General features: G+C 40.1%; 2 protein-coding genes across 6 annotated transcripts in view; one reads left to right on the top strand and one right to left on the bottom strand.

The window, feature by feature from the left end:
* pip4k2aa (phosphatidylinositol-5-phosphate 4-kinase, type II, alpha a) overlaps positions 1-10077 on the bottom strand; it is a 34873-nt gene extending 24796 nt beyond the window's left edge. For 2 of the 5 annotated variants that reach the window (XM_035948973.2, XM_035948974.2), the window contains exon 1: positions 8995-10077. In XM_035948973.2, the coding sequence (XP_035804866.2) occupies positions 8995-9135 (141 nt within the window). In that variant the 5' untranslated portion in view covers positions 9136-10077. The remainder of the gene's footprint in view (positions 1-8994) is intronic. The other 3 variants (XM_023272084.3, XM_023272083.3, XM_023272085.3) reach the window with 3 other exon arrangements.
* Positions 10078-11027: 950 nt separating this feature from the next.
* Positions 11028-19485, top strand: armc3 (armadillo repeat containing 3). The gene is made up of 18 exons (XM_023272082.2): positions 11028-11122; positions 11332-11385; positions 11537-11654; positions 11910-12035; positions 12278-12346; positions 13051-13226; positions 13444-13638; positions 13863-14046; positions 14185-14337; positions 14424-14532; positions 15211-15460; positions 15739-15875; positions 16181-16349; positions 16538-16632; positions 17764-17847; positions 18000-18167; positions 18477-18639; positions 18873-19485. The coding sequence occupies exons 2-18, from the start codon at positions 11338-11340 to the stop codon at positions 19077-19079; spliced, it is 2451 nt and encodes an 816-aa protein (XP_023127850.2). The 5' UTR covers positions 11028-11122; positions 11332-11337; the 3' UTR covers positions 19080-19485.
* Positions 19486-21300: the final 1815 nt, after the last annotated feature.

The raw sequence follows: 21300 nt of genomic DNA, 5'->3' as shown, positions 1-21300 counted from the left end.
GTAGTTAGGCTGTGAGCATTCTAATCTCACTTGTTAAAAACATAGCAACTATATTAATTCAAATAATGATTCAGTGCTTGTTTACCTCGACAGACAGAGATAGGCAGTGGTGGAGACTGTGTTATTTTATAATACTGGATATTATGCTTAGAGTACAGTTACTCATGAATTAATGTAAAAACAGAATTTTACTGTTGTAGTAAACCTAACAACTTTCCCCAGAAAGAATCAAAATAGAGAATAATTTAGAATGGGAACTGGTAAGCAAAATCAGAACAGTTAAAATAAGAACAATACCCAACCCTACTGAGTATTCACAACTGAAGTTGTGCAGACACTTGCTGTAGTTTTATCCAGCGTCTATTACATAACAGACCACTGCTATATAGTGCAAGGTAACACAAAAAAAATAAATAAATAAATAAAAAATCCCACTGTGACCATTCAGGGGTCCATAAAAACCACAGAAGAATTGCAATTCTTATGCAAAGCTATTCTACTTTACCCACCCCTAATAGAGATACCAGTCATAATGAGGAGGCACTAATGGTAAAAGTGGAGCAGTGGGAAGGTAAAAAGACTGATGCATCTGCATTTGTGTGTGTAAGTAAGAAAGGGAGAAACAGGGCTTTGATGAGCGCAACCAAGTGCCCGAATAACACATCTGTAGTGCAATTACAAGCTTATGGTAGTCATCATCCCTTGAACTGTGAGACGTCTGCATTCACATCAGACATGAAAAGTCTATTTTAGTTAGCTGGTGTCTGTCAGTCATCCACGCACACTCAAATGCTGAGGAAGGAAATGTGCGTTTCAAGTTGACTACGCCAGGTATGTCAAATATGTACAGTCTAGAGATATCATTATACACAAACGTTGGTTGCTGGTACTAATACTGTTGACATTTCAAGATCCTTAATACCAATTTTAAATTTAAAAAAATATTTCTTTTGCTGCCCAATGTGTCAACACACTCACACAATGTTACATTTTTAAAGACTGAACAACACTAATGGTGGTCTACTACTTTTATTAGCAAGACCCAACTAATGCTACAAGTTATTCTTACCATTGCCTAAAAAAAAGAAAAATGTCAGCCCTTGTGAACAATGTGTGCGAACAATTGCGGCAATGTTGTCACACTCACTTTCAATTCAGTCGTTTAGAATGCTCTGTATAGTGGCGTTACGGCCACTGGTGACTGGGTACCGTCTTGCTTCTGTGGTGGATTTTTTAGGCCTTTGTATAGGGAGATGGCCTGTGTAGGCCCAGCTGTGGCTGGATTGAAAGCCTCTCCAGAACCCCAGCTGCTAGTCAGCTAATGAGGCTGGAGCTGAAGACCTGCACTCCAGCCTTTGTTCTCCCCGCCTCTCGGCCTGTCTGATTGGGCCACCACGCAGTTCCAATTCAGTGTGGAGTTACCAGTCTTGGTGAAGACTGTAGCTTCTGTTAGCAGCTGACTAATTTGGTGACAGATACCCGTGTCCTGTGTGTGATGTAGCCACTGAGGGGTGGTGATTCACGTGTTATGTCTTGTTACGAAATGTGTGTTTTGAGGTACCAGTTTTATTGAGGTAATTATGCATATTTGACACTCATTTGTATTAGCTTCTGTTGTTTGTGGTGGGTGTTGCTTATGTGTTTAGGTTTGGCTAAGGAGTTTAGCTGTGTTGTTTTAATTTAGCTAGTTTAAGAACTCTGTTAGCCTTTGTTTGGTTCTTTGATTTAGCAACATCCACCAGCCCTGTTTTCCTGTGTTTGATCACTTTTGTGTTAATTCTGTCATTCTGCAGTAAATTGCCTTACCTAACCAATTACATCTTTTTGTTTTTGTTACACCCAGCTGATCCTAGCAGTTGGGTCGCAACAACTGCCTTTAGATATATTTGTGTATGACTGGTCCCTGATCATTTTATTCAAATCAAAAATAATTCCACACATAACTCCTGGTGTGTTTTTTTCCCCAACAAGTCACAGTGGGCAGTTGCTACACTTGTCTATGTTGTTTCATGTGTTGTTATTATCCAGTATTAACACACAGTATCAACGGTGCTATAGAGAAACAAGTGCAGTCACGTTTTCCCAGTTTGAATTTGGTATCAACTTGGTAGCTAAGTATCAGCTGTGTCACATATATTATACAGTGTAAACATAGTCTACTCAGGGGGTTAAGTTTTCTTACAACAGGCATGCTCCTATATACGTTGAAATTCTGAATGGCAGATGCTAAAGTAAACAGGTAACACAAGAATTATAGTAGAGTTCTGATTGTCATCAACAGGTACACTACGCTGAAGGGCATACACACGCCCAAGAAGAAGCAAACAATGAGCAAAATGTTTGTTTTGAGGTTTTTTGCAGACTCACACTGGAGCAAAATCAGAAGATGCTTCCACAAGTTCCTCTGTCTGTCATTGCCTCAGGGGACAGAATGTGAGGTTCCAGCTTTTCTGTTTTCCTCCCCCATAATCATCGCACATATTAGCTGTAGGTCACTCCTACAGATATTTATAGAATCTCCCTCTTATGCAATCCACAGCACCAGACACAGCTACTCTGAGTCAGACAGTGGCAGGACACAGAAAAGAACGGGAAGAGTGAGAGGGACAGGGAATGAAAAATGAACCAGTAAGGCAGATGATATAAAAAGAGGCTCAGACAAAACTAGTTAATGAACTTGTGGGATGGGAAGAGTTTAATGAAGGTAGTGGAAAAAATGAGTAACACTAAGAAAAAAAACAAAAACAAAACCAGAATAAGTGTTAAACAAAAACAGAAGTTAAGAATTTTACAAAAAAATTACATAACATTTACATATATGTATATATATATATATATATATATATATATATATATATATATATATATACACAAAATAAAACAAAAAAGCTTGATTCATTTATTGACTACATAAGAATGAGACAGATAAAAACATACTTTTACCAAGTCACACATTTCAATCGGTCCTGCTGTATAAGATGAATGGCTATTTTTTCAGCAATTTCTCCATTTCTATATAGTTTTAATAAGGAGCCAGATGGGACATCATCTCGACACAATTTACTCTAAAACAACTTGAGCAGGTGACAGGTAACAGCAGGTTAAGAACTGCTGGACTCTAAGCTATGATTACGCCACTGGTGCCTTAAACTGTGACGACACAACTTTGCAGCCAATGACAAATCTACTCAAAAACCAACAGCAGAACATATTCTGACATGTCTCTATTCCAACAGTGCACTCAATCACCCCAAGAACTTACAAAATGATCTGACAGACAAGCCAGAACTACATTTGAAAATATGTGAAGGTGAGACTATATTCCACTGTAGAAGCAAAATTACTGATACAAGGTGTTTGGCATCTTGAAACATTTTAAACACTTAGCTTGTAAGCATTGAGACAATCGTATGTTTCTAGGAAATCATGTTTTTTCGACTACACTGGTAGTGGACACCTCAATAAATCCTTTAAGAAGCCAAAATGGGCCATTAATTTAGTAATCCTGGTATGGCTTGTCTTTATCTGTTTTTCTGAGCCAGGATTTACATGTCTTTTTGTGTTCTTCCTAACAGCCACTCTTTCCATTTAGAATGAAGAGCACATTAAAGGTTACAGCTGATATCAAACAGGCCAGCTTGTCATATTCTATGAACTACAGTCTCTATTCTTTTTGTGTATATTTAGCAATGAACAGCGGTGCCCAGCTTTAAGCACAACCTTAGTGCAGAATAATTAAATTCAATTTAATTTAAACAAAACAAATGACAATCAAATTTGTCTCAAGATGCTTTACAGAACCGAGAGCAGAACTACTTAACTCTGTTTTAACAGGAAGAAATCATTAACAGAACCCCACTCATAATGGGGGACCCATCTGCTTGAAGCCGCCTGGGAGAGAGATTTTAATAAAGAGGGGCGTGGGACAGAAGAGAACGGACGAGGAAAGAATCCGAAGCAAGTAGCTGAATTCACACACAGATCAGGATAAAGCATATTAGCGTACATGCAGCACAGCACTCAAAATAACATCAAAATATCTGGACATTTTTCCATCCTACTGCAGTGTTTGCATTTCCTCAAGCTTGACACAGGAGAATACACTGGGAGCTGTGATCTCAATCAAATGTCCTGTAGATGTCTTTACATTAGAGTTTTTATTGAGAGAGATATTCCTCACAAGGTTATAATAAATTAGGAAGAGGGACAGATTTCCAATCATTTTTAGTCTTATGACTTCAAGCAGCCCAATCATACTTTGTGGATTCAACACCGCAAAATTCAGTTTCTACATAGCCAAAATCTATTCTGTATTTGTAATGTCATGCTGACTTAGAACCAGGAGATGCTTTTCTAATGATGACTCTGTGATTAGGGCTGCACAGTGGGTGTAGTGGTTAGCACTTTTGCCTTGCAGCGAGAAGATCCCTGGTTCACGTCCCGGCTTTCCCGGGATCTTTCTGCATGGAGTTTGCATGTTCTCCCTGTGCATGCGTGGGTTTTCTCCGGGTACTCCGGCTTCCTCCCACAGTCCAAAAATATGCTGAGGTTAATTGATCATTCTAAATTGCCCGTAGGTGTGAATGTGAGAGTGATTGTTTGTCTCTGTATGTGGCCCTGCGACAGACTGGCGACCTGTCTAGGGTGTCCCCTGCCTAAATACTAGGATTAGAATAAAATAAGGCTACACGTCACAGGTTATTTTCAGCAAGCTGCTATCTTTTGTTGCACAAAGAAATTTCAAAATACATGTATATCCTTGGCTTAGCCATTACACAAGGATGATTCTGATGACTTGCAACCAAAGTCCTGGGCAATAAATACTTCATTCATTCATTTATTTCTATTGGCAGCCCACTGAATTCATTTTCCATGCCATCTTTGTTTCACTGGGCCAACAGACGGGTAGTATTCACACCTCTTCTGTATTTACTATAGTATACTACTGACCAGTGAATCAAATTCAGGTTTGCAGGTGGAGCTAATGTGGATGCGTTTGGCTCACAGGCACATGGTGATTATAGGGGGTTGGGGTTACATTTTTAGAATCTGTGCATGTGTTTGCATGTTGCTTCTTCAGTCTGGTTGCATTCTCAGGCCTCACCCTTTACTTGTTCTTTTGCAGTGTCCTGTTATTTAAAGGTTGAGGTTACTTTTGCAATCTTCTTCTTGTAGTAAGTAACCTTATATTAACCCTTCTAAGATGTAGCATTCACACCCGCTGGCAGTAATTCAGTGACTCAATCTGGTGACCTGGCATAGAATGTGACTTTTATGTAGCCAATGGCATAGCAAACAGAGTACCTTATCAGGTGATGAAAAAAACTGCAGAAATGTTAGCCTAAGGCATAAGAAAGAAATGTGCTGGCGGCACCATTGCTCTGTGTTATGCAATCCAAGAGAACAGTTTGAACATGTATATTCTCCAACGTTGTGTAGGCTTTTGTGGTTCTGGGCCAGCAGTCCTTCAGCAGACAGATAAAAATGTATAATATGACCCTAGACTTGATCTTCTACTCTACTGGACATGCACAGAGAAATACACAGATGATGTCAATCTGTTTAATGTTAGAATCAAGATTTTAAATTGATTCTAAATTAAACATTTGGGCAGTGTTGACAGATACAACACAATATAACTACGCAATTTTATGGAATGGTTTTGTGAGTTTAGGTTATATCTGATAAGGAAATCTGTTCAAGTAAGGGGACAATATATAAAATCATCATCTTTTTCAGGCATTTCCAGTGACATTCAGAGAGTAAATGAAAAATGAATGCTGCCTAACTGCATGGAGGTAAACCATTTGCGTACCTTAGTTTGCCCCGTCAGGCTTAACACCACAGACAGGTGACTGTAATCCATCTACAGACTACAGCTTAGATGAAGAATAACAGCTTTGGATCTTTAGCTGTCTTGGCCTCACATACACTAGGCTATTTTAAGGCTGTGTAATCCAAACTAAACTGCCACCCTTAACACTAGGCCAAACGTAAAATGCTGATGGCCGAAATGGCAAATGTAACATTCTTAGTGGGGGGAGCGTAATCTTCTGCTCTTATATTATGGAAGATTTTTATTTGGCATAGATCGGTCAATTCTATCAAAATTTGTACTAAACAAAAGTGTGATATATTGTATTGGTTGAGGTGCAGCTATTTTGTAAATAGAAGACAGCATGAAGAATAGCGGCAAGAGGACCAGTAACTTGAAAGAAGCATCAAAGCCGTGGAGCTATGAATCCCCACTTCTAGTTCAACCTTTTATTATAAAATCAGAGCAAAAACAGGATACAGAGATTTCTGAGTTGCGTCTTTAGCTTCGAGTTCAGGTGACAGGCTTTGTATCTAGGCAACCATGTGCACAACTAATCATGTGATAAAATGAATGTTCAACTAAATCTGTGGGGCGAACAGTGAATCAGATCGTGTATTGTGATTCTCAGTCATACGACCTTTTGTCCGGATCGCCCACCCACTATGCTTAGTAATGACTTCATCATAAATGTGCCCTCAGTACTGTGAGACTGTCACACTGATATCCACCAAACACGGCAGGATGCCTCAAATCAACACAGAGATACGGCAGTTGAAAAAACAGGCTAACTACGAGAAAATTAATCATTTTCTTAGCACGATTAAAACATTAAAAACAATTGTGGTTATTCATATATTAGTATGGGTTTTCAAAGCAACACAAAGCAACAAAATTACGAAGTCACGTGCCTAGTAATAGGCAAAAGGCAAAGGTATAGTAATGTCATACAAAGACATCCCAAACGGCATCAACATTTCAAAAACAGTGGTCAAGTTTAAAGAACAGGTCATTATATAAAAATATAATTACTGCAAATTGGCATGCAAGCCACTTGTAGTTAACTTTACAGTGATTTACTCACAATATTTAATAGCGGTTGAGTGATTATCAGTCTGGTTAATTATCAGATTCAATATTTAGCAATAATGCTCACCCTTTATTAAAAATAAATTTTGAATAAAAAAAAGAAAAGAAATTCTAATCGTGCTGCTTTGGCTCGAAGGCCTCTATCTGTCTATCACCCGTGGTCTCAACCAATGCCCCGCCCACAGCACAATCTGATATTGAATCGGATAAATGTTGAAATGTTCTCTTTTACTAAACATATAGATGGGTGACAGACGTTAGGAAAAACCTGAATCCTTGACCTCTACAGTGAGTTGTTCTGATGGCTCAGTCAAGGGCATTTTGTTGGCATGTTTTGTTTCCACAAGTCCTCTAACAAGGAAGGGTCACTACAAATCAATAAAAAAAATTTTGAGTGATCACTTTTATCCTATGATGAAAAAATTCTATTCTAAAAGGGGTGGTCTCTTCCAAGAAATGAGGGGTCACTGGATGGCTTACTAAATATGAACATTTTGTGCATTGCATACTATGACCTTTGCAGTATTCAGATTTCAACCTAACTGAAGATTTTCAGGGAATTTTGGACCAACATGTTAGACAGCGCTCTTCAGCACCAACATCAAAAGACCATTAGAGGGAATATCTTTTGGAAAAATAGTGTTTCATCCCTTCAGTAGAGTTCCAGAGACTTGGAGAATCAATACCAAGGCACTTTGAAGCTCTTCCAGCAAATTGTTGTTTCCCACACCTAAGACATGTGACCTCGGTTTTCCCTTTATTTTAATCACCCATCGGTATGTAAAACATAAATAAACAAAGGCATGTCAATGAGGTTTTGTGTTTGTGTTATTTAAAAAAATGACACTAAGCAAAGTATATCAGTTCATTGATTACTAATGACTGGTGTCAGTACAGGCCCTGAAAAAAACACATGCCTAATGTTTAAGAAAGTGTTTAAGATAGTCCTTAAATCTGACCCATTAACTTCATACCAAATCAATTTTAATGTACAACTGACATTTATTATGGATCTATAGTCAAAATATTTACATTTCTCCCAAGATGAATTTTGAAGTCATTTGTCACGCTCGGTAGAACCACAGACAGGGAAGAATAACGAGCAAAAATAACAGCAGCAGCAGTCTCTATCAAAGGTCCTACATTGTTTTCTATTTTGTATACACTGCTATACTTTACCAGTATTTACAGCATTGTCTGTCCTGTGATAAAACATTTCTTACTAACATATAAATAGAAAATTCCGTACCTATGTATATTAATTCAAAAAATGCTGCTGTTCATTTTCTCCAAAGCTCTTTTGGTTACATGTTAGAAAGGAGTTCTGCTCAATCTAAAAAAACCCACTTCAGTCTGCTGGCAGCAGACTTGCTTTACTGTATGATTATAAGAAACAAAATGAGTAAAAGATTAAGGAGTGGCTATATGTTAATATTAAGTCTGTAAGAACAACGGAACTGAAAGAACTGTGGAGTCTTACTCAGATGACCATCTCTTTGTGTGGTATATTACTGAGTGTAAACCACTGGTTAAAGGTTTAATATTTGTGACTTGCTGCTAGAAATATTTGCGTGTCCTCTGTCTGCCAAGTTTGTGCTCTGTCCAGCATATGAGTACTGGCCCAGAGCAAATATTCAGCAAAGGAAGAGAAAGAGAGCAGAGAGCAAAGATAAGCTGTCTTGCATGGGAAGATCTGCTCTCTCATGACACAGAACCCTAGGAGCTTATCCTGCGTGTGCACAACAGGAAGCCGAAGAAGAGCTCGCTGCTCAAATACTCATACACACGGTTTACTAATGCATACAGCAAAACAGTGGATTAATAATATCTATATCACTGCTGTAACTGCACAGAGGTCACTGAAGCAAACGTTGCTGATGATTTGTTGAAAGAGGACAGCACACTTGCAGCCAGTCGCACAGTTGCACTGACAGTATATCCCACCGCTGGACAGCTGTCATATCGTATTAGTCAATCAACTGCAATAACACAAAGGCTGATAGTTGCAAGTGAGGCTTAATGGAAACATCAAAAGGTCGAAGGAGACTTCACCGTGGATCATCATTTGGAAATTTTAAGGTCTGACTCACCGAATGGTTGACTCCCCACATAAGCACGCTGAGCAGAGGGTCGCTGGCACGGAAGAGCTTCACTTTCTGAGCCACGAAGTGTTTTTTCTTGGTCTTCGTTTTGCTCGCAATTGATGCGGCAATGCTGCTCGCCGAAGCCATCTCTAAGCAAACTGGCTGGTTGTTACAGTCTGTGCGATAATCCTGACAGTGTCTTCCCTTGAAGCTGGCACACCGGCCACCAGCTCACGATTCGGCGATATCAATACTACTCATTTATCCAGCTCGCAAATCAAAGTGCCCCCAATTCGTTTCTTCATTCAGCGTCCCACACAGCTTCACTGACGCTACGGCCCAACCTCGACAAGGACTAATATGAGAAAATGCGCTGTGCTCAAGCTAATACTGCTGTCCTCCTACACCGTACAGTCCTCCGCTTCCCCCAGCCCACATCATAAGCCTTCCTTCCTTGACTCGGCTGGAGCTCTCCGCACCCCTGCGCTGTGAGGTCTCACTGAGCTGGTGCTAGCATAGCAGACGAGTTTGCTAGCTATCGAGCAGCAGCGATAAATTTCGTAAAATAAATAAACGTAGGAAACTGGGAAAGCTCGAAGCCCAGTGACAAATGACAAGCGACAGAAGGTGTAGCCTTAAAACAAATTAATAAAATGACACATTAATGATGCGGAGTGGCTAACTAAACGCTCCGGAATACCAGCTAACATTAGTCCCTCCGACCTTCGTTAGCGAGTCAGCAATGTAGTTAGCCAAATGACGGCACAAAGCAGAACGGGACTCCGCTCACCAGCTAGCTACCGTTAGCCTGCAAGCTAACTACTACCATTAGCTAGATGCTCAAAACTAGCAAAGCGACTCAGCCCTCCTCCTACGGGTTCGTGGTTAGTCCGCAGAGATGACAGGGGTGTATCCTGTCATGTCCTTGCCCCGCTTGAATTAAAACACCGAGGAGCGGCTGTTTCGACGTAAAATCAACGGGTGGTCAACTCCGGGTGCAGCACTGATGTTCATGTGTGCTGCTGTCAACTGACAGCTCGACGGGATGGGAGGTGACAGCCTGAGCTTTGCAGTGTCTGCCCCGCTGATTCGCTGCAGCTCCCTCCCTCCGCCGGGCCTATGCTACCTTTTTGTGCTTTTAAATAGCACACATCACTCAGTCTGCATTAGCATTTAGATTTGAAATTTATACCTACACGTGAAACGTTAGGGATTAATCAGAAATCCCAATTCACTTCATGAGGGGGACGTGTGAGAATGCTTGTTTCCTCCTATTTTCCTCCTTAGTTTTTCATGCAGCTCGTGTAATAGTAATGCATTAGCAGAAACCCGTCCACCGTCCCGCCATCCCCCATTCTTGGCTTACTTTAGATGAGATTAATCTCAGGCTCATTTCAAGAAGCAGAATGATAATGTCCCACACCGCCAGAGGTAATGTCTTTAGAGGTCATTTGGTCTTCTGCTGCACACTGTGCTGTTTCCACTGGCACATTGCTGTGTCAGTACCTCTGTAAAGGAAGGAGGCCTCAATGTGCTGATGCTGTATATAGCTCATTTGTTTTATGACTCACTCTTCACGGCAGCACATTTATACCCCAATACTATAACTACAACCTGCATTCCTTCACACAGGCACTACAGTCATTCATGCAATGACCTACACACTTTATTATTCAACATAATCGCTCTTTATTTATTTATTTTAAAATTGTTTTGTCGCGGGATTGGACCTTCCTGTCTGTGCAATTTTGAGCTATATGATTATTAATCGATCAATAGACAAGGACAGCTTTTATTTGTAATTCAGCGTTTCATCATTCACTTTCTGGTTTGCTGTTGTGTACATGCGATGTATAAAAATCGCTGAATAAAGTTGCTCCAGCTCCTATACTGATTTTTTTTGTCTCGAAAAATGTCTGTCTGCATTGTTTTCTGTAACTTTTGGTATAGTTTATCATTAAACTGCTAATATTATCCAAAGAAATAATCGTCCAAACCATTATTTAGCCCAACGTGTCACCCGTTGCCTAGCAACATAGCGTCAACCTCCTTTCCCAAAACACTGAACTTACAGTCCGGTTCCTGTGGCCGGTCCTGATTATAAGCTACTTGTCTCTTAGTTTGGAAAAAAAGGGTAAGTCACAGTGAATATTTGAGATTGTAATGTGTAATTTGCTTGGTTTGGGGTCAGCACTATTTGTGAACACTGCTAAGAAGTCGGTTAGCCAGGTTCGCTTGGCAGTTTAACTCGCTAGCATTATGGTCACAGAGCACAGAATTGAGTGCACAGGACAGATATTGAACGACTGTCTGCGATCAAAAACTCTGTTTGGTCACATACAGGACACGATGGAAAAGAAATCGAGGAATAAGAGCGCAACTCCATGCAAGGAAACGGTAAGGGATTAATGCAGTGCTCTATAGAACTCACGTGTTTAAAAACATTGCCTATAGTTTGAACACATACTGTAGCCTACTTCCCAGATCCACTTCCAAATAGATTTCTTACAAAGCATTTGCATCTCTCTCTCTCTCCTGACACTCATAGTTTGAACAAGTAGCTGTTGAAAGTAAAACCCCAGCAACAGTAGTGCTGCTGTTGAACTCCCCAGAGGAAGACATCCTCGTCAAAGCCTGTGAAGCAGTATATACATTTGCAGAAAAAGGTACACTGCTTACCCATTCTGATGTTATATTTGTGAGCATCCTTGCAGCTAAAAAGCACAAGATTGAATTGTGATTGACACTGCTTGTCTGATTTCCCTTTATCTTACACACCTTGTTTTAGATTTAAGCCTGTCTTCTTTATTATTATTCTTTTATCTTCTTATATTGATCTGTAATGAATTATTCAATCATAGCTCAAGTCTATCTGGTTCTCTGCCCAATTTTTCCTGTTCACTGTCTCCCCCTGTTGTTAGGAGATGAGAACAAGGTTTCCCTGCTGGGACTTGGGGCATTGGAGCCTCTCTGCAGGCTCATTACTCACAACAACAAGCTGGTGAGACGCAACGCCTTCATGGCCCTGGGCATCATGGCCTCCAACGGTGTGTCAAACCGCTTACATCATAAATGCACCCTCAACTGCAGTGACCTTTGTTGGCTTACAGATCAACTTATGCAACCACCTGGCTAGTACAATTGACAGTATAGTTTCCAAACCATCTATGTAACTAGTTATTCAATTATTCAGCAGATGACTTTGTTAAATGACTTGTTTACTTTGGGACTGGTGCCTACTTTCACTGAATTACTAAGTGGTGACTTTGTCTCTTGTTTTGACTGACAGGTGATGTTAAAGGTACACTGCAAGAATTAGATGCTATTCCATCCATGATAGAAAAACTGTCAGTGGAAGGTAAGCAATTTTGACTGCAAATTAGACCCAGAAGTAGATGTTTTACTGTATATTCAAAAATTTGGGGTTACTTAGAAACGTCCTTATTTTTGAAAGAAAAGCTTTTTTTTCAATGAAGACAGCATTAAATTAATCAGAAATACAGTCTGGACATTGTTAATGTGGTAAATGACTATTCTAGCTGGAAACGGCCCATTTTTAATGGAATATCCACATAGCGGTACAGAGGAACATTTCCAGCAACCATCACTCCTGTGTTCTAATGCTACATTGTGTTAGCTAATGGTGTTGAAAGGCTCATTGATGATTAGAAAATCCTTGTACAATTATGTTAGCACATGAATAAAAAGTGTGAATTTTCAAGGAAAATCACGAAATTACCTGGGTAACCCCAAACTTTTGAATGGTAGCGTGTATATATATATATATATATATATATATATACACACATATATATATGTGTGTGTGTGTGTGTGTGTGTATACACTACCTATATACTATACTCTACTATACTCTACTCTACTCTACTCTACTCTACTCTACTCTACTCTACTCTACTATACTATACTATACTATGCTATGCTATGCTATGCTATGCTATGCTATGCTATGCTATGCTATGCTATGCTATGCTATGCTATGCTATGCTATACTATGCTATACTATATATATTTTTAACCTATTCAATTTTCTCTTTTATTCAGAAGACACAGCCGTTCAAGAGTTTGCAACACTGTGTCTGGCTTCTCTGTCAACGGATTTCATTTGTAAGGCCCAGATCTTTGACAACAAAGGCTTGCTACCTCTAATCCAGCTCTTATCCAGCCCAGACCCAGATGTCATGAAGAACTCGCTAGAGATCATCTTTAACCTAGTTCAGGTGACTCTTTGTCATCTGCCTCAAGGAGATTACAAGACTATAAAGTTATACAGCTTGTTATTTTAAGCATAATGGTGTTACATTTATTGACATGCCAAAAGCCACTAAACACATCATTGTTTGTTTTGTAAGATATAGTCTTAGAATGGGTGAGAAACAAATGATTCAAAAATCCTTGCGATTCTTTTGTCACCTCTGTTGTTCTCTTTGTATGAAGGACTATCAATGCCGCCTGGCAGTTCACAAGTTAGGTGGGATCCCTCCGCTCCTGAAGCTGTTGATGTCAGACTTCCCTGTCATTCAAAAGCTGGCTTTAAAGACACTGCAGAATATCACAACTGATAAAGATACACGCAACACCTTCAGGGAGGAGCAGGGATTTGAGAAGCTCATCGATATCCTTAATAGCACGGTAGATGTGAAGAGAGCACATGCTTTTGTTAGCATATATGTCTTCACCCTGCTGCTTCATGTTAAATGAGAAGAAAGAATATGGAAACTGCCTATATGTGCATTTTTATGACTGCATCATTAGCTGAAAATGGTGCACTTATTCTGAACCCTTAATGCATTTTCTGCACCATTCAAGCTCTGTGTCCTCTGCATCTTCTGGTCCTGTCTTTTCATTTTTTACAGGACTTCAGTGACCTACATGCTGACACCTTACAAACAGTGGCTAACTGTCTGAGTGACAGTGAGAGTGTCCAGCTGATTCACAACAGTGGAGGACTGACTAGGTTGATGGAATTCGTCCTCTCCCCCAGCATACCTGAAATCCAGTCCAACACTGTTAAATGTATCACCAGAGTGGCTCAGAGCTGTACGTAGAGGCTTTCTTTTAACTTTCCAGCAGAAGATCATAGGGGATACAGCATAATATACTCATAATAGCTTTGTGTTTTCTTTGTTCCTACTAACACATGTGTGCATGTCTTTGGGTGAATGCCTGTATGTGTAGCTGGGAGTCGTGAAGTGCTACACAAGCAGGATGTGGAGAAGGTTCTGGTAGAGCTTCTATCAGTGGCTGACATCAAGGTGAAATCATGTACTTGTCAGGCTGTGGCTGCCATGAGTCTCCACCTAGCCAGCAAAGACAGCTTCAGAGACCTGGGTACATATGCTACCATTTCCTGGACAACCACAATGTCACACTCAGCGCAACAAAGTCTGAATGAGTTGTATTTTTCTGGTTTTCAGGTGTTATCCCTGCAGTTGTGCAGTTGTTGAGCAGTGAGAACTTGATGCTGAGAGCAGCAGCAACCCAGGCCCTGTCTAACCTCACACATAGCAACAAGCGCAACGCCTTGTGAGTGACAGACAACCCAACTGATCTTCCTCCTCAGTATTTCTGTTACTCACAAATATCCTCTTAATCTTGGAACTAACCAAGTCTTAGAACATGTAAATTCCATCCCTGTAGTGAGCAACACAAAAGAAACTGGACAATTTCAAGGTTTTCAAAGTGTGTATGCTACATTTTACTAATAACACGACTACTGTACTGCCAAATGTGTAAAACTAGGTGGTAAGTTTGCAGTCTTTAAAACTAAAGGGGGTGCCATTTTTAAATTGAATAGAATGCCTTTCTTTCCACTATTTCATAAATGATTTAATGCATCATGTGTCTCCACATGGTGCCCTCTCACTGAATCTTTCTACCTCTCTTCTCCCTCTTTCTGCACTCTCTGTTCCACATTCTCCAGACAAATCTTCCCCGTGCACATTATCTCTCGCTGTCTGACTTCATATTTCAACATTACTGCTTCCTTCATTGCTAAGCACACATATTTTTACCTCTACCTCTTATGCACAATCCCCTTTCTGTTCTTACTTGTATTATTTTTCTATTATCTGTACAAATCAGATGTATGAGGCACATGTTACATACACATTACAGAAGTACTACGCTGAATGCATACATGAATGACTACATTTATGGTCACGTTTGAGTTAATCTCCCATCCATTTCTATTATATCTTTAAGGGCAGTGTATGAGGCTGGAGGCCATGAGTTCCTTGTCCAGCAGCTGTATGGAACCTGCCCAAGGATGGTGACCAATTCTGCTGCCACACTTTGCAACATGGCAGGACAGGAGAGCATTCGCAGCAGCATCTTGTCACATGGAGCAATGCAGGCTCTGGTGGAACCATTAAAGTCCACAGATTCACAAGTTCTCATCAACACTACGCTATGTCTGTCAGTGCTGGCCTGTGATAAAGACGCTAGGGCAGAGGTTTGTATTTGTGCTGTAGACTGCTGACTTATTCCCATGCTTGCATAGAACAAGATTATTATGAAATCTGGTGTGTAGTGTAAAGGAAAAATATGGGCTAATTTTACTGATTTTATTGAATACTTATCATTGCTGCTACTGTCCGCTTACCCATTACAAAAACTATTAAACAACAACAACAACAAAAATTATAAACAATAATACATAATGAATTCTCAAGCTTTCTTTTATATGCTTTGCCCGAGTACCTAAAATGTATCCCCTGTCCAAAAACATAGCTACAAAGAGCTGGAGGACTTCAGCCTTTGGTCAACTTGCTGCATTCCTATCACAAGGAGGTGCTGCACAACACATGCATGGCAGTCAGTGTGTGTGCCAGTGATGAGGCAACTGCTGTGGAGATGTGCAAATATGGGTAAGACAAGGAGATGACAGATACAAATGAAATAGGAGCATGACTGATAAGGTATGAAATGTATTACTGGAGAGGCATTATTGCACATGTAATGAAGCAGCATAAGTGTGATGGAGATAACTCAGTGTAGTTTCTTAAATAGCCACCTGATGGCAGCATAGGGCAGTGATTATAAATGTGACCAGACATAATGGAATGTGTGATTTTGTCCAAATGCCTTTAAAATGGTTAATGTGTTTTATATTTATTATCAGTGAGTGAAAATGTGTCTGTGCATGTACGCCCGTTGTCTTTATGTGTCTCAGAGCCCTGGAAATCCTTCAGGAAATCAGCCAATCAGTGAATCGTAGGAGCAGTTTCACCAAGCTGGCTATGATCAGCCTGCTTAACTCCAACTTGTCTGTTAAGTACAGCCTGATAGGTCATCTGACCTCCTCTGACATTATTACTGATGGCTTCTATGATGCTGGGAAGGTATGTTATTTATCAGAGTTTGTTTAGAGCTTAGGTGAAATTAGATAAAATAGTTGCAAATAGTCAGATCTGTTTAAATAATGTGATCGAAACAACAGAATATTTGTTTTCCACAAAGATGTACAAAGTCTAAGTTATTACATGTTAAGGCTTCTCTCTCTCTGTTTCTCTCTTTCTCTCCCCCTCAGGCTCGTCCAGGTCAAAGGGTTCTGACTTTAGACGAACTATCTAAGCAGCCAGTCAACAAGAACCAACCTGTTATTGTCATCAACACAGCACCAGAGTATGACTTAAAAAATTACATGTTTCGATGTGTTAAGAGTAGAATTTTGCTGAAATTACATACATACAATATAAACTACATTTCTAAGCAAAAATGCACTTTAGTTTACTGAATAGTGGAATGTAATTGTCAGTTTTACATCTTACAATTTCCAAAATGTTAATCACATGCAAGCTCTGTATAAACTTGGAAGACAAGTTTGAACTGTTGAAGATATATGTTGTAATTCCCCAGCTGTTACAATGCAAAGCACCCACCTCACACTAAAAGTAGAGTAAATGGGCGGTACATTTCCTACACTACCAACCACGCCATGGTGTTTGGTGCAACAATTTATTGTGGCTATGTGGTTACTATCACCCTCCCCTTGTCTGCTCCAATCCAGTGCTCTACTTTTCCTCCGTTCTTTTTTCTTTTTTCCTCCTGTGCACTGTTGCCTTCAGCGTGCCCCAATACTGTGGCCCCGCTGGGTAAACGATCCTTTTTTTTAAGATGGCAACACACTCAGAGCCTTTGTGTTCAGGCTAATGGACTTCTGAACTTGCACCCACAATCAAAAATGTGCACAGACATGCGTACCCATGAAGATGCAGGTCAGGATGCCTGCACAAATTATACATGCATGTCTTGTTAAAACTCACATAAGCACACATCCCAAAAAACAAACAAACAAACAAAAAAAACCAACACCTTTTGCATTAAAGGCTGTACATGCAGGCACTCACTGACGCTTTCAGCATTTCGATGAATTAGCATTGCAAAAGAGAGCAGTACCCCCGAGGGTACCTCAGGTCCACCCCGTTTCCACTATGTCTCCCCTTCAGCATGCATGTACACACGTCTCACGCATTCTAAAGCAGTGTGTTATGTAATCCATCGGTGGTCTCAGCTTTGTGTGACCAAAGTATAACTTTGCAAACCAAAACGCCTTTTACTAGAATGAATGTCAGTTAATTTCAGTGCTGTATTCACTTCTCAGAATAATAACTATTACATTCTGCAAGTTTATTATATGAAGCAACGCACATATATATGTAACAAAACTGAAAAATATAAAAAGAACAAGGAAAAATACAATAATATTGCTGTGTTCACTTACCTAAACGGTTTTTTCTTGTCTTACTGTGGCAGCGAGACTATAGATGCGGCAGAAGAGGAACAGAGCAACCCATCAGAATCTGATACCAGCAGCAAGGGAGGCCATAGGACTCCTATGTAAGTGGGTCTGGGTATGTGTAGTGAGGATATTTACCGTATGTAACAATGTAATGATTAATTGCTTTAGTGTGGGATTTTAGTAGTGACGTTCTCCCTTTTTCCAAGACAGTGTTTCAGATTTGTTTTTAATTTGCTGTCCCTGTGTACAGGAAGAAGAAAGAGGAAGACAAACAGAAAGATGAGATTCAGTCTGAGCCCCTTACAGACAAACCATCGAACATAACGGAAGGTGTCTCACTGCAGATTCTAGTTAAGGAGGTCAAAGAATATATCCTCCGACTGAATGATGAAGAAGAGCAGTATTCCACTCTTGCCAGGTGACAAATTAATGCTTTTGGCACATAACCAACATGCAAAGACGTTATCACAATTAGATATAAAAAATTGTTCTTTCCTCTGGAGTCACAAAATGTAATTGAAACTGTATTTGCCTAAAACTCATAAAATGTTCCCTAAAAATGACAGGTGACACGTAACAGCATTAAGCAGACACAGATACACAGCTGACACACAATATAAAAAAAAAAAAAAAATATTGTGAGAGGTCGGGATGCCAAAGAAACACTCCTGAAATCTGAAAGTTTTTAAGTTGTGATGGCTTTTGAGTACTTGGTTTTGTGTGTCAGGCTGGTGAGTGACTTGATGGGTGGAGCCGTGGAGATGGAAAAGTTGCACGAATTCTCGTGGATGCTGCACCTCAGTGAGCTCAAGTTTCAGCTTCAGTCTAATGTTGTTCCCATTGGTTTGATCAGCAAGGGAATCTACTGCCATAGGGCACTTTTGTTTAAGGTACCACTCAACTAGCAACCACACAATAGTTTTTTTTTTCCTCTGCCCTAAAGTTAAATTTCATTTAATTTTGATGTTCTCTATTCTTCAATCATTACTTCCTTTGCAGTCACCAACATTCTCCTTCTAAGCTCTCTCCATTCTCTGTACATAGCCTAATTGTTTCCTTGTTTTTCTTTTTCATTCATCTCTTGTTTCCAAATAATCATACCGCATCCTTTTTCACTTTTCAGTGTCTAGCTGATTGCATCGGAATAAGCTGCTCACTTGTCAGGGGTGAGTATAACCGGGCATGGAACGAGGTACTCCTTTTCAAATGGAATGCCTCCAGGAATCAGCACTCTTCACAGCCCTGCCGCTACATAGTCGACCTCATGCACCAGCCTGGAAGCCTGTTGGAGGTCGATACTCCTGCTGCTGTGCGTTACCAGACTATATAGACCAGACCAACACTGTTCAGTATAAATACTGTAAAAGGTTTACAGTGCTTTGACTTGGAATTTTTCGGACACGTACTGTATATAATTGATTGGTTTTGTCCGTGTGTGATGTATGATCTTAAGATTGCACAATGATTTATTGTTCAGATCACCATGCCTATGCACCAGCAAAAGGGAAAATGTAGTATTGTTAATTGAGCTTTTCGAATAAAAAAAATTCATTTAATGTTCACAGTGTTGTAGAAAACAACTATATGGGGACAAACAGTGACTTTATCAATATCAAACTCTGCAAGTTACAGTTGTTTAGTAGTTTTTAAGCTTCAAATAAAACAGAGAATTTTAAAGAAAATATATTAGTTACATATTAATTGTGAATTGCTCAAAACGAAATAAAAACTTCTACTCCAGGAAATTTTGAGTGTCAGTTTTAAAGGTTTATTTCACCCATTGTTTTCTTTTTCTTTTTTTTTTGCCAGTATCTGTGGGTTAGAAATACAAGCTCCTGTGAAAAACGGGTCATAGAAGTGTGGCCCTACTTTCTAATTTCTTGGATGTTTTATGTCGTAGGAGATAGTTACACAGTTGTACGGTGCTTAGCACTGCCTTTTACAACTCAAATGTCTTGTGTTGCAAACTCAGCCGGAGATCTTTCTACGTGGTGTTTGGATGTTCTCCCTGTGCCTGCGTGGGTTCTTACTGGGTACTCCGGCTTCCTCCTACGGTCCAAAGACATGCTGAGGGTAATTGATGATTCTAGATTGTCAGTGTGCTTGGTTGTCTGTCTTTCTATATGACCCTGTGATGAACTGGTGTGTCCCCTGCCTTTGCCCTAAGTCAGCTGGGATAGGCTCCACTGCCCCGCAACTCTGCAGAGGATTAAACGGTGTATAGATAATGGATGGACAGATGGATGGATGGAGAGACAGATGGATGGATGGTTAGTTACATAGTACTTAGGAACACCTGTCTGTTAAACGACAGACGTTTGCAGATGACACAATGGTCATCGATCTTACCCCGGTCTACGTACAGGTGGAAGTTGAATGGCCGGTCCTTTGATGGTGTCACAACAGACTGGAGCTTAACACGCTAAACCAAATCTGGAGATCACAGTAGACTCCAGGAATAGCACACCTACACTGATGACCCCTCCATACAAAAGAGCGCTGTATCTACTGTGAAAATTTTCAGGTTTCTAGTATCACAGTCTCCCAGGGTCTGAAGTGGATAGCCAACATTGACACAATCAACAAAAAGGGGCAACAGGTAAGTTTCTGGGCTACTGATCAGAAGGTCAGAGGATCAAACCCCAATGTGGCCACTGTTGGGCCCTTGAGCAAGGCCCTTCAACCCTTCCTGCCCCAGGGGCGCTGACCCTGCGCTCTGACCCCAGTTGGGATATGCGAAAACACCATTTCACAGTGCTGTAAAAATGTATTTGTGACAAATAATGTACTTCTTGCACTAGCTCAGGAAGTTCAACCTGCCCCAGTAGCTGCTGATCAAATTCTACACTGCCATAATTCAGTTTAGTCTCTGCAGTTCAGTGACTGTCTGGTTTGGATCAGCCACCAAAAAGGAAAGAGACAAAGTACAACTGACAGTCAGGACTGCACAGAAGATCACCTGGGTCAACCTGCCTTCCATTCATGATTTATATATATGTCCACAGTGAATAAAAGGTCAGGTAACATCACTGCAGACCCATCACATCCTGGACATATCTGTTGTAACTCCTCCCCTCTGGTGGACGATACAGAGCACTGAACACCAAAACAATCAGCCACAAGAATAGCTTCTTCCCACAGGCCATAACTCTCATTAACATTTAAGTCTGGAGCGACTCACTGCTGCATCTCATCATCCACCTGTATATAAGTTGTCTGTTACTGCGTATTCATTGTTTATTAACTGCATTTGCACTGAACTTTGGTTCACTGTAATTTTGCACTTTAACCCCAGGTTCATTTAAAACACGCGCTTTTACACATACATGTAGTTGACCATAGTAGTTTAACACTTGTTTGACTTCTGTAAGCTGTTGCATTTGTTTAAAAGCATGTGTTCTGTTTTTTGTATGTATACTATGAGACATCAGTAAACACTCATATCAGTGTCTTGTATGTGTTCAAATACTTAACAAAAAAAAGCTGAATCTGATTATAATTCCTCTATTATTGTCAAACACTGCAAGTTGCAGTTGTTTAGCAGGTCTCTT

This window comes from Amphiprion ocellaris, chromosome 22 (assembly GCF_022539595.1).
Source record: "Amphiprion ocellaris isolate individual 3 ecotype Okinawa chromosome 22, ASM2253959v1, whole genome shotgun sequence".
Lineage (NCBI taxonomy): Eukaryota > Metazoa > Chordata > Actinopteri > Pomacentridae > Amphiprion > Amphiprion ocellaris.
The sequence above is the reverse complement of the archived record's forward strand: the minus strand, read 5'-3'. Positions and strand labels throughout refer to the sequence as shown.